At 34.7% G+C, this 16,361-nt stretch overlaps 1 protein-coding gene across 1 annotated transcript; it reads left to right on the forward strand.

Annotated features, from left to right (window-relative positions):
• The first annotated feature begins 577 nt into the window (after positions 1-577).
• LOC105443331 (monocarboxylate transporter 12-like) lies at positions 578-7,750 on the forward strand. The gene is made up of 3 exons (XM_030978522.1): positions 578-773; positions 5,122-6,138; positions 7,580-7,750. Exons 1-3 carry the CDS (start codon positions 578-580, stop codon positions 7,714-7,716), a joined length of 1,350 nt encoding a protein of 449 aa, XP_030834382.1. The 3' UTR covers positions 7,717-7,750.
• The last annotated feature ends 8,611 nt before the right edge of the window (positions 7,751-16,361 follow it).

Genomic DNA, 16,361 nt, shown 5'->3' on the forward strand with positions numbered 1-16,361 from the left:
TATTTCTTTGTGAAACAAATCACTACTCAAGCTTTCCAATGATGTTGGCGGCTTCGAACCTCGGACATCAGTGGGAACAGCACACCTGTAGATTTTTATTATGCAACCTTAGAAAACGGCAGCTGCTTGAATTAATTTGTTGCTAGTTGGGACTCCAGCTCTTTAAACTCCTTGGTGTTACTTGCGTTGATATTGAATTCTAATTGGAGATTTGTTCGGATGCCAATATTATTCTGACCTTTCTTCTTGATTCGTATGTTGTCAGTGTGTTAACCAAGCGTGATAATTCAACGTTGCATGTTAATTTGCCGACCTTTTTCACCTGCAGATTTTGGATCTTATTAAAATTACAGCTATTTTCCTCCTGATTGGGATGTTTTCCGTGACCATTATTATGACGGTTCTTAAAACCGACGACGTTATACATCTTGATTGGAGATATTGCTTGGAGAGTGTATAACGGTTTACCCTCCTGAAGCAGCTCGCGATCTTAATAGTGCACGACACTTTCTGTTGTTCAACACGTGCTTCGTAGATCACAAAATTAATCAGTGGGACTAGAATTATTCCTCTGAAGATGGCTTGGTGCAGCAGCATAGTGGGATCCCCTTGTTTTCCAGTAGTCCTGATCCTGATCATGGAGTCCTGTTCTAAGATTGGTCTTGTCAAGGCTATGGGAATCCTCTTTGGACACCTCTCACGGTCCATTCAGATGAGTTCGACTGATCTGGGAATCGCGCTTGGTCTCTTCTATACAGTCGGCTTATTATCAAGTAATAATACTATACTTCATAACCGTTCTCTTATTATTCAATCAAGGATATTACATCGGTATATTTCATATAATTGTTTGATTTGATTTGATTTGATTTTCTTCTGCATTCATGTAAGTATACAGTTTTTCGATAACAATAATCATATAAAGCACAATAAGCATTTTTCTGACAACAAATCATATGTAAGCAAATATAAGTTGTTATTACTTAAAACGAAATTATAAACTGTCATACATATTAAATTTCCTTAAACATTATACAATTATTTGCGGAAGAAGGACTGTCATTGTAAGCAGATTGCTTGATATAATACAACAGTCCCAGACAAAAATTAATGAAATAGATTAACACGTTTATTAAGCAGAATGGATAGGTAATTGAAAATACAAAATGTGGGAGCAATGATTGATGAAGGCTGACTCTCATACAAAATGCTTATCTGACCATTATAAAATGCCTCAGATCCTGAGTTTCATGGATCCCACGTCAATTAGTGAGTTGAGTTTATTTTATTTATACACGGTAAAAGCCCGAAACAGTACGCAGACTGGTTTCAATCAGGGCCGTGTTGATAAAAAAACAACATAATCATGCCATATAAACAAAAGTAATATAACACTGACAAATTTACAACCATAACACGACAATATATAGAAAATAAGCTAAAAATACTTTAGTTAATTAAATCTATTTTGATAGGCCCAAAAGATAAACAATTGAAATAAGTTATGATCATCATAATCTGTTGGCATATATGTATATATATATGTATATATTGTAAAAACAAAAAGAAGTATAACAAGATATTAAATAAGTTAAGACCATATTTATGAATTTATGTTAAATATTAAATAAATAAACTTTAAATTAGAAAAAAACAAAAAACAAAAACACAAATAGGCCTACATGTAAAAGTTATATATTACACATATTATACTTATGAAAATAAGACAAATGCGTATTCCATATAGTGTAGAAGTAAAATGAAGTATGGAATAATAATACATACTAAAGAGCATATGAATATGGATCAGTTATATACTACAACTATAATTTGTTTTTGTTTTTAAAGAGACAGAAACTGATATCGTATTGCATAAATCATATTACACACAATAAGACATTTAAACAAAAAATGGTTTTCATATTGCATAAAAATAAGAATGATAAATAGATTAACATTATACAGATATGTATACAAATAAAAAGCCTTAAAAACAAACAAAAACACAGCTAACTAAATTAATAAGTTAGCCCCTCCCCATTTCGTCAGCTTTGCCTTAAAAATATTTAACGATTTAGCACCTTAAGTTATTCCATGTTAAGGCCCCTCTATATTTAAAAGATCTTTTCATAGTCTTAGTCTTTGGTCTTATTGTTTTCACATCATACAGACTTGAACGTGTATTGTATGTATGGTCAGCAAATATGTACCTGTCTACTAAATATTCAGGAGCTTGTTTTGAGACAATCTTATACATCATAATTGCTACATTCTTTGTTCTATTATTGTCAAGTGTATTCCAATTTAGTCTTGTTAAATTTTCATCTGATGAGGAATACCAAAAGGACCTATTAATTATTCGTGCTGCTCTATTCTGAATTTTTGGTAATTTGTTTTTCTGTGTACTTCCACATCCACCCCATACTACATCACAATAATTTAAGTGAGACAATACTAGTGAATTATAAACCAATTTCATTTCATATTAATTTACTATATTTCTTATAGATTTGAGCCAGCATAAATAATCCGTTACTTGCTTTTTTATGAATAGTATTAATATGTTCCTGCCATGATAACCTTTCATGTAAAATTACCCCAAGGTGTCTACACTTACTAACTATAGTAATGTTTAAATTAGTATCTTGAACTTTATCCAGACGTTGTTTCGTACCGAATAAAATATATTCAGTTTTCTTTATATTCAAATTTAGTTTGTTTTGTATCAACCACTTTTTAACATATTCTAGATCTTCATTTATCTTCTTACTTAAATCTATAGTACTATTTGCCGAACAATATATTACCGTATCATCAGCATACATGCTTACTTTACAGAGGGTGAGGCCACGTGGCAAATCATTAACATGCAATATAAAAAGTAAGGCTCCTAAAATGGATCCTTGGGGAATTCCACATTCAACTGGCAAAAATTCTGACATAATACCGTTAACAGAATGTAGATTGTACTCGACCATGTAAATAGTTCGAAAACCATAGCTGTGATATGGTTCATCCAACCCGTACATACATAATTTTCTCAATAGTAACACATAGCCAACGGTATCAAAAGCCTTTTTAAGATCTAGCAGTGACCTGCCAGAGTCATGAATAAGGTATCAAAATATCCTCACTGATGATCTGACCGTAAAGGCCCCTTGACCCCTTCGGGGCTTTGCCTTTAACCCCACGCCAATTTGCGCTATGCTCTATTGATCGTAAATACTTAAGCCTCTCCCACCCTCCGTTGAAAAACGTTCATAGGGGCCTGCATGTAAGAATGGTGGTGATGCGGATTTTTTTTCCTGCTTAGTCGATCCTTGATGTTTCCGTTCTCCCTCCTATTAAAAAATCCTGAATACGCCTGTGGGGGTAACAAAGTATTATCGCATGGCCCTCATGAAGAAAAGTATTAAGGCTTCCTTGGATCAATTATGATCATCATTATCACCATTATATTACTTGTACTACAGCGATGGCATTTTAATTGCATTTATTTTTTTCTTCTTCATACAGTTTAATTTGTAAAATTCTCTTGTGCCTTATTTTGTCTTTTCATTGCAGCTCCCTTTGTGGCTTCTGTCATTACCCGAACCTCCCATCCTCGTCTTCTCTTAATTTGTGGTGCCACTATGGGGAGTACTCCCATCATCGTTGCGTCTATGGCCACGTGCAATTTGCATTTATTCATCGCCTTAGCAGTATCTGGTAATTTGTTTTGTTTATTAAGCTATGTATGAAGTTACATAGGCTTTTGACAAGGTCTCGTGACTTGAAATTTTAGGGCCAAGTCCACTCCAAAAATAATTTTCTTTCAATAGAAGCAGAAAATCCAGACAAAGCAATCAAAACAAGTTTGAGCAAAATAGGATATCTAATAAGAAAGTTATGACTTTCTGAAAAAGTATGTGAAAACTATAGAACAATGAAAACCACTACACACATTGCCAATTTGAATATCAGTTTGTGAAGTCATGTCCTCAGTATTTATCAATTGCGTTATATAGTTTAATCCCATTAATTTCTCTTTTTATCCCCCAAAACTTGATTTCCACATGCCTTTGCCCAGGTTATATGATTTGTATCATATTGCGTGCATGAGATAGCACACAATCTTTGATGAACTTTGAAGAATTGATACTATTTTCTGAATTTTGTATATTCATAATTATTGATTTTTAAAAATAGTTTATCCAAAGTCACATTTTTCATGATTCAACCGAAAAAAATTACTCTTTATTATTGCATCCACACAAAAACATATTACTATCAATCTAACTTGGATGCTGGTATGAAGAAATCAGATTCTTAGGAGGGAAATAGGAAATTTATATTATCAATATAAAGAAAACAATTAGTGGATAGTGAAGACATGACGTCACAGACTCATGAGTGAATTTCCAATTTGTCTTTTGATTTAGTTTTGGAGTGGACTTTAACTGAAGCTGCCGCTACAAGATTAAACGCGGGGGCGCGGGAGCTGGGAGAACGCGATAGCGGGCGGCGTTAATTGCTCGCGCACACACTCGGGCAGTTAACGCGTTATACATTGCTGTTGTTGCTGTTGTTGTCTCATTTTTTTTAAATTGAAAAATGTATATGCTACGTTGCATTATTTTGGCACGATTTATCGCAAGCTAATCTTGTCTAAATTTGCTACATGGGATATTAAACCTTGTTCAGGCAGCGCTGCCACGTCGGTTAAACCTGAGACACGATATCTTGTAAAAAGGCTTAACATTGTGACACTGTTCTTTTCGTCATATCAACATTTATCCTTTAGAAAAAGACTGCTACTTTTTTATATTTTGACGTCTTCACGCGGAAAAACTCTCTAATGCAAAGCAGTTTTTTATGAACTGAAGTGACTATACCCTGTAGGCTATAAACAACATAGAAAACATAAATATATGAATATTAAAACTTCCTTGCATTACTGCAGAGACTTTCGAGGAATTCTGAAGTCATAGAACAATACCTCATAGTGCAAATTAACTCAGACTTTGACTCTCGTTTGTTTTTTTTATTATTTTGTTGATGTTGGTTCTTTTTTTCGTGGTTTGTTTTGTTTTGTTTTGTTTTGAGTTTTGAGACTTTCATTATCAACATTCATTATCACAGGAGCTGGATACTGCGCTTTGCGTATGACCTGCATCACTGCCCTCCACAGGCTTGCCGGTGAGAACTTCAACCTCTTGTTCAGCCTATCGACTTGCGGATACGCTGCAGGAATGGTTCTATTCCCTTTCTTGGCAGATGAACTGCTGACGGCGTATGATTGGCGAGGGGTTCTGCTGATTCTCGGAGGTGTCATGTTAAACATCATCCCCTGTGCCTTAGCCATTCGGATAACACCAGAGGACTTCACGCCAAGAGATTATGAGGGGTTGCAGAGACGTCTGGAACAAGTGGAATCCGATACGATCTCGATTGCAGGAAGTGTCAGGAGCTGTTCGGACGCAGAAAGAGACAATGACCGTGATGATGCTGTCAAAGACACTGACCGTGATGATGCCGTCAAAGACACTGACATGACTCCGCTCTTGACCTCTTCAGCTAGACACGATAGGTACGTGAGAATTGATGCGGATCATCCATCCCCAGACAATGAAATACCTCACAAGAATCGCCTGGCATACATTAACGGTATTCCCGGCAAGATTTCATCGTGGTTTCGTAGTATGGGGTTCTATGACGACCCCTTTTCTCTATTCATTTTCCTATCCATTGACACGCTCTTTTTCGTATACAATGGATGGCACGACTTTCTTCTTCCACATGCCCTCCAACGAGGAATCTCTCAACATGATACAATCATAATCACCTTCGTTGCTGCTGTTGGAAACCTCTCTATTCGACTCATCATCGCTTGCCTAACCCACAAACTAGTTGATCCAGTCAACATTTACCTCGTTTTAACCATCGTAAACATCATTTCGTTGACATGTGATGCATTCCTTCCTCATTATTACGTCATGCTGGTGACGTCATTTTGTTCAGTGGCTGCCATTGCTGGGAGAGCCGTGCTGGGAATTCTAATTATCAGGAACCGAGTCTCACCCGAAAATGTTCCCATGGCCTTAAGTGTGAACAATCTCGTGGAAGCTTCCGGATTTTTTCTCGGTGGATATTTATCAGGTATGAAATCACAATTTTCTCCTTCAAAGACAGTTTTCCAGCGAGTATAAAACAATAAAGCTGACTCGGACGGCACAGTATAGCCCCCGGGGGCGTTATTTTTTTTCTGCGGCACAGATTGGGTTTAGGTGCGTGTTGAGCCTATGTGAAAGTTTAGGGTTAGGGTTAAGGTTAAGGGTTAAATCAAGACCTCTTTTTTAAAAAAGCCCCAATCTGTGCCGCAGACAAAAATAACGCCCCCGGGGGATACTCAGATTTTGGGTTGGACGGGAGTGTGCTCAAGCCTCGAAACCCCTACCCATTATTAGGGTTAATTTGGGGACATTTTCCACAATTTTCTGGTGTTTTTCGGGTATTTGAATGGCAAGCACCCGAAAATTTTGCAAATTTTAAAAAAACGGACCCATTTTAATGGTATGTTGGTTAAAAGTGGGACCCGTGTTTAAGGATTTGTTTGTGAAAAGTTACCCATTACGTACAGCGACACACCCCGTATGTCCTAATATGTGACTAGCCCCCCCCCCCCCCGGGTATAGCCAGATAACGAATTATTAACAATATTTTAATGGTGAATAAGTCATGATTGTAATTTTATACAAATTCTTAATTCTTCTATTCACTTTATTAAACAAGAAAATGCCAGCTCCATCATAAACAAATTGAGAAATTAAATTCTAGTAATTCAATAACAAAGAAATAAAAAGTTCTCCCTCAATATTGAGTTTCAGACTTCATCACCCTAATATTCATCTTGGTCAAAATTTCATTGTGATTTTCGTTTTCCGAGTTTTACCCCCCCCCCCCCCCCCAAAAAAAAAAAAAAAAAAAAAAAAAAAACGCTTCGGTATCGTGTTTCGTAAGTTCACATTTTACTTCAACCTAAGAAAGAAAATACTTGTTTTCTAACAATAGTACGTTTTAGAATAAATATTTCAGATTAGCAGGACGGTGAATCCCAAACAAAATACTAAATTGTGTGGGGTAAACATGGGAAGCATGAAACCGAAACTATTTTGTTTTGGAGTAATAATCACGTGGACTTTTTATCATGGAGTTCACGGGATTTTTATAACCCGTAGGCTATGAGAAGATTTTCATAATAATTAGAGTTTCTTTACAAAAATGCACAATAATCCTCTCTCTCTCTCTCTCTCTCTCTCTCTCTCTCTTTCCATCCCCATCTCTCTCTCCCTCTCTCTCTCTCTTTCCATCCCCATCTCTCTCTCTCTCTTTCCATCCCCATCTCTCTCTCCCTCTCTCTCCCTCTTTCCATCCCCATCTCTCTCTCCCCCTCTCTCTCTCTCTTTCCATCCCCATCTCTCTCTCACTCTCTCTCTCTTTTCTTTTTGTTTTTCTCTCTTTCCTTATCACTTCCTTCTCTTTCTCCCCTCTTCCTATCGTCATTGCCCTATTTTTCATTTTAAATTGTCTTTCAATACAGGGTTCGTGGCTGACAAGTTTTCATCATATGACGCAACATTCAAACTCCTCGCCTTGGTCGATGTTCTTACCTTCATCTTTATGTTGTTTCCTAAAATAGTGAAGAAACCTGAAATGTCCTCTGACGTAGAGACATAAGAGTTGCATTTACACTGCAACCAACAATCGTCGACTTTTCTCACATTCCGGTGTTTCGCTATAGCAGTTGCATAGCATAGCAACTACCGGCAAACGCAACGAAAAATCGAAATCGAAAAATCCACCTTTGAAGTGTGGTTTTTTTAAAACGCCTGCCGAAGTTTCATCGATTTTTGCAGTGTAAATGTAAACTTCTAGAAGATTAATTGTACTCATGTGCCCGGCTCGGCTCTCCTCGCTTCCGTGTTTACATGGCAACGACGAGTCACGCATGTGCGCTGCCCACCAAAAATCGGTATGAGCAAATTTTCACGACGGGGCACCTCTTTTTTTTCTCCCGGGAATTGGAAAATTATGCCGACCGATATTTCGTTCAGGGGGGGGGGGGGGGGTGTGTCAGTAAGGTCAGTTTATTTTCGTCACCTTACAGCACAACATTTTTTATTTTTTATTTTGTTTTACATTTGAAGAAAAAAAAGTGAGGAGGGGGGGGGGGTTATCATCCTAAACCCCCACCTAAAACAATTTGAGGGGGGTAGCCCCCCCCCCAACCCTCCCCCCTGCGTACGCGCCTGAGTGAAAGCATATTGTTAAGTGAACTGGGCAAAAGACCTTGATTGTGTTTAAATAATAAAATTGAGATGCGATATTCATTTAATTGATACACATCAGGAATCTTGAAATTCATAAATAATGGTCTAGTATGGGCACGATAAGAATTAAGTTAGAGAGCAAATTCTAACCACTTTCTTTTGTAACGAAAAAAGAGAGTTCAATTTTGATTTGTATAGGTATTTGTCCAAACAGTATTACAATAAGACAAATATGGTATAATAAATGTATTGTACAACAATATCAATATGCTTTGAGGTAAAACTGTGCGGAGTTTTCCAACGATACCAACACTCTTTGACACTTCATTAGAAATATACAAAATAATTGGTCAGTCCATGACATACTTTCATTAATGAACGCCTACAAATGTAACTGTGTGGACTCTTTGGATAACGTTATCATTCATTGATATTTTTAAATTTTCACAAATGTTGGAATGAATATGTGATGTTTTATTGTAAAAATATATATTAAATTGGACTTTTCAGTATTTAAAGAAAATCTATTACTATTAAACCAGTATGACACGTTGGCCAATTTATCGTTCAAATCATCATTATTGATGAATAATTATCTGTTGAGTAAAGAATGTTTGTATCGTCGGCAAACGATATAAATAGCCTATACCGTGTAAGTAAAAAAAAATTTACACCTAGAATATGGCTAATTATTTTAAAAATCATCTATGAACAGTAAATTATTATACATCTTATGAAAGAACGTTTTATCCCAAATCATTTGGTATCATTTTTGTGTGATATGTGTTCACGCTTGGATGAACAGGAGGCATTGTTTGCGAGCGTGCAAAAAAAAAAATCGACTTTTCATCGGATAGGGTCTTTAATGACTACTGTGAATTTGTAATACTGGTTCACTTTCATACCCCAAAGCACAATCTGTTGTCAAACTTTCAGGTTTTAAATTGTAATTCTAATAATAATAATAATAATAATAATAATAATTTGTTCTTTTATAGCGCATTTCATGTCTGTTGACATTTCAGTGCGCTTTACGATTTTACAATATACATAATTATTTAAAGTAGAACACGATCATAAAAGGAAGATGAAACAAAAACATTTAGAAAACAATGAAGTGCTTACAAAAAAAAAATTATAACATTACTATCCTTAAATACTATTGATGCCTTTACCTGAAGGGACTGTCAATCTTTGTTATACTCTTTGAAATTTTAACTTGTAACTTTTGTATATGCATGCTATCACTTAAAAATGTTTCACTTATACACATATCTGTCTACAGTATCATGTGTGAGCTTTTACCAAACTTTCAGGTTTTAGATTTTAATTCTACGTGTATCTGTAAATAGGAAATTGCATTTTTTGTTAAAGAGACTGTCATTCATTATGACACTCTTTCATTATGTAAATTATCTGAGTATTAATTATCAACAAACAATGTTTAATTTAAACTTGAAACATGTCTGTCTACACTGTCTGATCATAATTGTTTGCCAAATTGTTGTTTTAAACTTTCTCATGCGTATATTTGAATGGACTGTCAATCGTTCTCATACTATTCATAATATTACCTTGTGTAATTGCATTTTTCAATAGCTGTGAAGAAACTGACATAAATTATTTATGAGCAATGTATTTAGAAATTGTAGCCACCAGCAAGGGTACGATTTATTTTTGTAAATTCATCTTGTGCCAATTACAAACATTAATTTCAATTTCAAATTTCAATCAAAATCAATGTCTATATTTGTGTACTTATATTGTCACACTTTCAAGTTTTAGATTCTAATTCAGCTGTATATTATGAGAAGCCATTTACTTGAAGTGACTGTCAATTTTCACACTCTTTCAAAGAGTAAATTATCTTGCGTATTTACGTTTTTTGTAAAACTTATTAATAAATAAGTTTCCATTAACTTGGAGGAAAAAAGTGTGTAATTTGCATTCTTAGTCTCCAATGTGCATGATTGAAAGCATGTTTGATATGATGCAGAAAGAGATTAGGATCCTAATCATTCTAGTCATTTAATGAGAATAATCTTATCAATTTAATTAAATTCCTATCTATACCCTAATCATTCTAGCCATTTAATGAGAATAATCTTATCAATTTAATTAAATTCCTATCTATACCCTAATCATTCTAGCCATTTAATGAGAATAATCTTATCAATTTAATTAAATTCCTATCTATACCCTAATCATTCTAGCCATTTAATGAGAATAATCTTATCAATTTAATTAAATTCCTATCTATACCCTAATCATTCTAGCCATTTAATGAGAATAATCTTATCAATTTAATTAAATTCCTATCTATACCCTAATCATTTTAGCCATTTGATGTGAATAATCTTATCAATTTGATTAGCTTCATATTTGCAATTCTGATTAGATCTCCGCATAAAAAAAATGATTAGATTTTCCGCATCATTTTGATTAGATTTTAGTAAGTTCCCGAGTGATTTGGCATCCTAATCAAATTTTAGTTGTTTGTTTTAAGAGTGTATTGTGTATACTTATCAAATTTGATTAAGGGGAGAATTCCCACTGTACATGACAATGACATCCCTTATTATCTCTGCATTTAAAAAAGATTCCAGTCACTAGTGACCAATAACATTAATTTAGAGATAACTTTCTTTTCCTATTCTTTATTTTCAGAAACTGTCAATGCATGTGTGTGTTTCTATTTCCCAGCACTAGTTTTACTCCTTTTTTTCCACACAAGTTCAATTTCTAAGTTCCCTTGACTTTGCTGATCTCTGGATGAACCAACGATAGTTATTTAATTTAAACCTATACAGACTGTACGGGTGTTGGGGGGGGGGGGGCTTGGGAGCAATTGACCCCCAATTAAAATGTGTTTTATTTCTAATTCGATACCAGTGAATTACATAATGTTGCTAAAATTGCATGATTTTCCGGGTTTTCATGTCCTCACTTTTGCCCATTATGCCAGAGGCGGCACTGTGCACCCACCTTTTCAGGTACCCACAATGTGCCCCTTTTCTTTTCTAATAACTGTCACTTTCCCCTCTTTTCATCACTGGTGAGTACCTCTTTTCAGGTGCGAGAAATTCCCCTTTTTACCTCTGATATTTTTGCCCTTTTTTTAAACTTTGACTCGTGCCCTTTTTCCTTCTTAATAAGTGCAATTTTTTCTTCGTAATAAGAACTCCCTTCCTTAAATGCCCCTTTTCCTTTTTTCAATTTTTATATCTGTTAAATGCCCCTATTAAACTCTGATAGTTTCCTTTTTCCTTCAACATATTCTCCATTCTCACAAGTACTCTGTCAGGGGCGGATCTAGCTTTTTGCAAAGGGGGGGGGGGTTTGACCAAAATAATGACGATGCAGAGCATCGTCCACGAGCCGCGAAGCGGCGAGCCGATTTTTTTGGGGGTGTTTATTTGAACCCCGTAAGTGATGTTTTCCTGGCATCTATTAACACAATGGAGACCATAAAAAGCAGTGCATGATAACGTCTTTTTAAATCAAGTAACAGTTTAATACACAGTTATATCCAGAGTTATCATGTGTTTGGTTAAGTTACCAGATGAGTTGAATATCTTCTCACAATATTTGCACTTGAAAGGGTTTCTCTCCAGCGTGCGTTCTTTTTTTCTTTCTTTTTTTTTCTTTTTTTTTTTTTCCTTTTTTGGGGGGGGGGGCCGCCCAAGGGGGGGGGGGTTTAAACCCCCTAACCCCCCCCGTAGATCCGCGCCTGTTATGTCACCCTAACTGTTCCATTTTCTTTTTGTAAGGAAAAGGGGTAAGTTGTAGTATGTGACAATTTAACCATAGTAAAGGGAGCTACATGATGCGCGCGCATATCATTGCCTATCGGTCCGCGCCAATAAACCTCAACCCGAGCAAGACGTGAGTCAATTTATCCTCTCAATATTCCACTTATTATTTTATCCACAATCTACAGTTAGGCCATGCCTCATAACACAACAGTTTTCATTATCAACATACAATCCAATCCAATCCAATCCAATCCAGGAATTTATAAACATCATTATTAAAATAACCATTAGTTATTCATCATTGGGCCAATCTACCAAAATGGAAAAAGAGATGAAGATAAAATAGAAAAATAAAAGATACATGCACATCTTATTATTTAGTTACAACTCACCTTCGTGTAATAAGAGTTTACCCCCTCACATCCCATAGGTTGTATAAGCCAAGTACATCTCAGTTATACCATGGGTTATACCGTGACATCAATATGTATATGGTATAATTCCCTATCATCATTAATACCTTCCAGTAAAAAAAGATGCGAGACTGGATTGCCGCAACTTCTTTGCCCTGTTTGCTTCCATATTGCTTGTCACTACACTCAGACCAGACTGATAAAAAAGTGAGCAACTTGAACAAGTAATCCAGGAAATGAGCAGCCCAGCTCAGCGTGCGTTGCCAGGTTAAATCTTCACAAAATCCCCACCCAAACGACACTTAAAATATCCCCAAAGTTGCCAAATTTTGACAGAAAATCCCCAAATTCGTTTTTCATAAAACTCAATATTATTTTCATTCCCAAATATTTATTTTTCATCCCCAAAGACTTCAACAATCCCCCAATTTTTTTTTTTTTTTAATGTGGGGATTTTGGGGATGAGAATCGGCAACGCTGGCCTAGCTTGTCACTTCGGCGGTGGCCCGTGTCCTCAAAAAAGCTGATGGGGGGGGGGGGGGGCAAGGGACTCTGTGACATTTGTTCGCCCAACCCCCCCCCCCTCCCCCCAAAAAGAAATAATAATAATAATAATAATAATAATAATAATAATAATAATAATAATAATAATAATAATAATAATAATAATAATAATAATAATAATAATAATAATAATAATAATAATAATAATAATAATAATAATAATAATAATAATAATAATAATAATAATAATAATAATAATAATAATAATAATAATAATAATAATAATAATAATAATAATAATAATAATAATAATAATAATAATAATAATAAATGAAATAAATACATAGAAATAGAATAAAATAAAATTACAAGTTTAAAAAAAAAGATAAGATTTAAAAAAAATGGTCCCCGGATTTTTTTTTTTTTTTGGGGGGGGTTGCAACCCCCCCAACCCCCCCTCTAGATCCGCTTCTGCCTGTTCATCTCTGTTAAGTGTCCTTTTTCAGGTGTAAGAAGTGCCATTTCACCTCTGATAATTGCCGTTTACTTTGACATGTGCACCTTTTCCCTTCTGATAACTGCCTACTTTTCCTTTCTCCATACCATGCATTGCACCCATAATTCACGGCGCAGTGCCCCTTTTTCTTCAATTTTCCCTAGAGCTCGCTCCCATAAATGTTATAATTAGGTTATTCATAAAAGAACTGTTCATTCTTTCTTCATTAGATTGTGCTTAATACTCATCAGGTTTTTTTGTGTAGTTGTTTTCTTTATAAGATGTAATTTTTCAAACTGGAACCTCATAACAACAAAAGCTCGTTCGCTCAAAAATTAATATTCAGACTATCACACCCAACTGCGAAGCCTAGTTGCTTAAGCAGTATATTGTACCATGTAAAGAAAGAAACAAATATTGATGTCATCCCTGGTAGTGTAATCACAATTATGATGATGTACGGGTATATACCAGTATCTAATTTTTTTTCTTTTAATGTTTCCCCTTGAATGTGTCCCTTTTTTTTCTCTAGAGTGCCCTTTTTGATGGTGCTCCCCTACACGCTCCGCCCCCCCCCTACATTATGCTACTTAGTGGTGATGCAGATTTTGTTCCGACCCCAAAAAGTTCATGCTCATTAGTCCTACTCATTACGCAACTCATGTGTACGGCAGTACCGGGTAAAAAATGAATGTACATTGTGTTTATTTTGTTGTCATTTATTCAATGCATTTATGAAAATTGTATACCATAGTCCTTTTGAAAAAGAACAAAATTTACAGTAATGTTACAGTATATACAATGTTTGACCATGGATCAGTATTAAATACCGGAGCATGTACTATTAACTGAATTTAACAGTGTAGAGAATACACCTTTACTGACATCGGGAGTTAGAATGACAAAGAATCTGGCAATGTAATACAGAGTACCATATAGTACAGGGGGGTGTTTCCCAAAGATCCCAAGTCGAACTTAACTTTAAGTTGGACTTAAACATGATTGAGAGCCATTTGGAGCCTTAAACTAAAATATATTCAAAAGCAAAAATTCAAGTATTATAGACTTTTCATAAATTCCACATCAAGAACATGAAATCTCTTTGATAATAGAAAATGTTAATGGTTTGAAACAACATGTTATGCCTTCTAAAATAAGTTTTACAAAATATTTTCAAAGATTCTAACGGCTTTCCATAATTGTTAAGTCCAACTTAGAAGTAAGTTTAACTTAGGATCTTTGTGAAACACACCCCCTTCAGTTCTCTTCAAATAGAATCATCACACATTAGCTATACCTTTCATATTGATTATGTATTCCATATTTTGTTCACACTCATTATCTGAGGGGTCCACAATTTAAAAGCTCTGCTTTTCAGTGGACCTCTCCATTTCCTCAAAATATAAATGCATTTAAATTTTAAAATTCATTTTTTGTCTTCCTAAAATGTATAACTTATTATTACGATTTGTTAATTACCAATGTAACTATGTGTTGTATAAATTTTACATTGTATTCGTTATTTTGTATTGTATTTTGTTGGAAATGAAAAAATAAAAATGAAATGTTATTGTATCATGACTACAGCTAAAAAATGACAGGGGTATAGTCCATTTTTGTGTAACCCTTTTCCTCTCAACCTTTCATTCCAGAGCGCCGAAAGATAAATGTTCTAGAGCAAGCAGACTCTAATCTCTCATTCCTCTTGATCTTTGTTGTCACCAAATAGAACTATATTTCTTTTGCTGCAATGTCCTCAAGGCCAATATTTTTAATACTGTACCATTGATTTTACCATCAAAAGATAATTTGGCTGGTTCCATCTTTTTTAATTTTCTACAGTTTTCTTCCTTTTCACTCAATGACTGAGTAAGAAAAGGAAAAACGTGACATTAATGTTCACTTATACATTTTAATTTTATTATTAATGTAATACAATAAAATTGATACTATAATGTACTACAATATAATGAATATTATTATTATAATGCAGTACTGTAAACCATCCTTTGCCTTCATAGAGGAATTAATCTGTAAGAATCTGTCAGCACGAAATTGTATTTTATCATAATTGCATTTACTTTTAATTCTATTACTAATGTATTACATTATAATTAATACTATAATGCACTAAAATGTGATCAATATCATAATGCAGTACTGTACATCATCCATTGCTTTTATAGAAAAATTATTCTGTAAGAATCCATTTACTGTAAAAATTACATTTTCAGGCAACTCACTGCCTGGATTTGAGATGCATGTAATGGTTGTCTGAATATCAAAACATTAAAAATCTGCAGGGGGGGGGGGGGGGGGGGGGTGCAGCTTCCTCAGTACAAATACCTATGACTTTATCTACAATAATTGTGATTTTATGCGATTTTTAAACCTTTCAAAAACACGACCGCCCCTACTATAAATACAGGTACACATTATCAAATACATTTTAAAGGAAACCTCAATCCAAAAAATAACTCTCCTTATTCTGAGAGATTTATTATATTCTGGCCCATTAATCTACAAGATTCCACACCAAAGTGTCTGAGAGAGGCATTTATAAAGCAAGAATGTACAGTTTCTTAAAATGACACGGGCATCGCCCTTTTCTTGGTAATGTGACATACATACTATCAAGTAAATGGATTAAAATTTATGGATGCTTCCTTCCCAGGTATGTGTGGTGATGAGGCATTTCATTCACCTAATATTATCCTTTGTACTACAATTGCCAGGACGCAAATTGCATAAAAAAAAGTTGGTGCTCTTCTGAGGTGAAGGTTTCTGATAAATGAATTAGACTTGTCAACTGCTATATTTAAGTATTTTTAAATGAATCAGTTACAATTGTCTTCCTGTTATATATTTTCACTAAATATAATCT

The sequence above is a fragment of the Strongylocentrotus purpuratus genome, unplaced genomic scaffold (genome assembly GCF_000002235.5).
Source record: "Strongylocentrotus purpuratus isolate Spur 01 unplaced genomic scaffold, Spur_5.0 spur5_scaffold_1, whole genome shotgun sequence".
Taxonomy (NCBI): domain Eukaryota; kingdom Metazoa; phylum Echinodermata; class Echinoidea; order Camarodonta; family Strongylocentrotidae; genus Strongylocentrotus; species Strongylocentrotus purpuratus.

What these genes read in the sequence shown, in the direction of transcription:
- LOC105443331 (XM_030978522.1), top strand. Translation starts at nt 578, where the DNA reads ATGGCTTGGTGCAGCAGCATAGTGGGATCCCCTTGTTTTCCAGTAGTC. An exon ending in TACAGTCGGCTTATTATCAA is followed by an intron (nt 774 to 5,121) that starts GTAATAATACTA and finishes TCATTATCACAG; the next exon opens with GAGCTGGATACTGCGCTTTG. An exon ending in TCTCGGTGGATATTTATCAG is followed by an intron (nt 6,139 to 7,579) that starts GTATGAAATCAC and finishes CTTTCAATACAG; the next exon opens with GGTTCGTGGCTGACAAGTTT.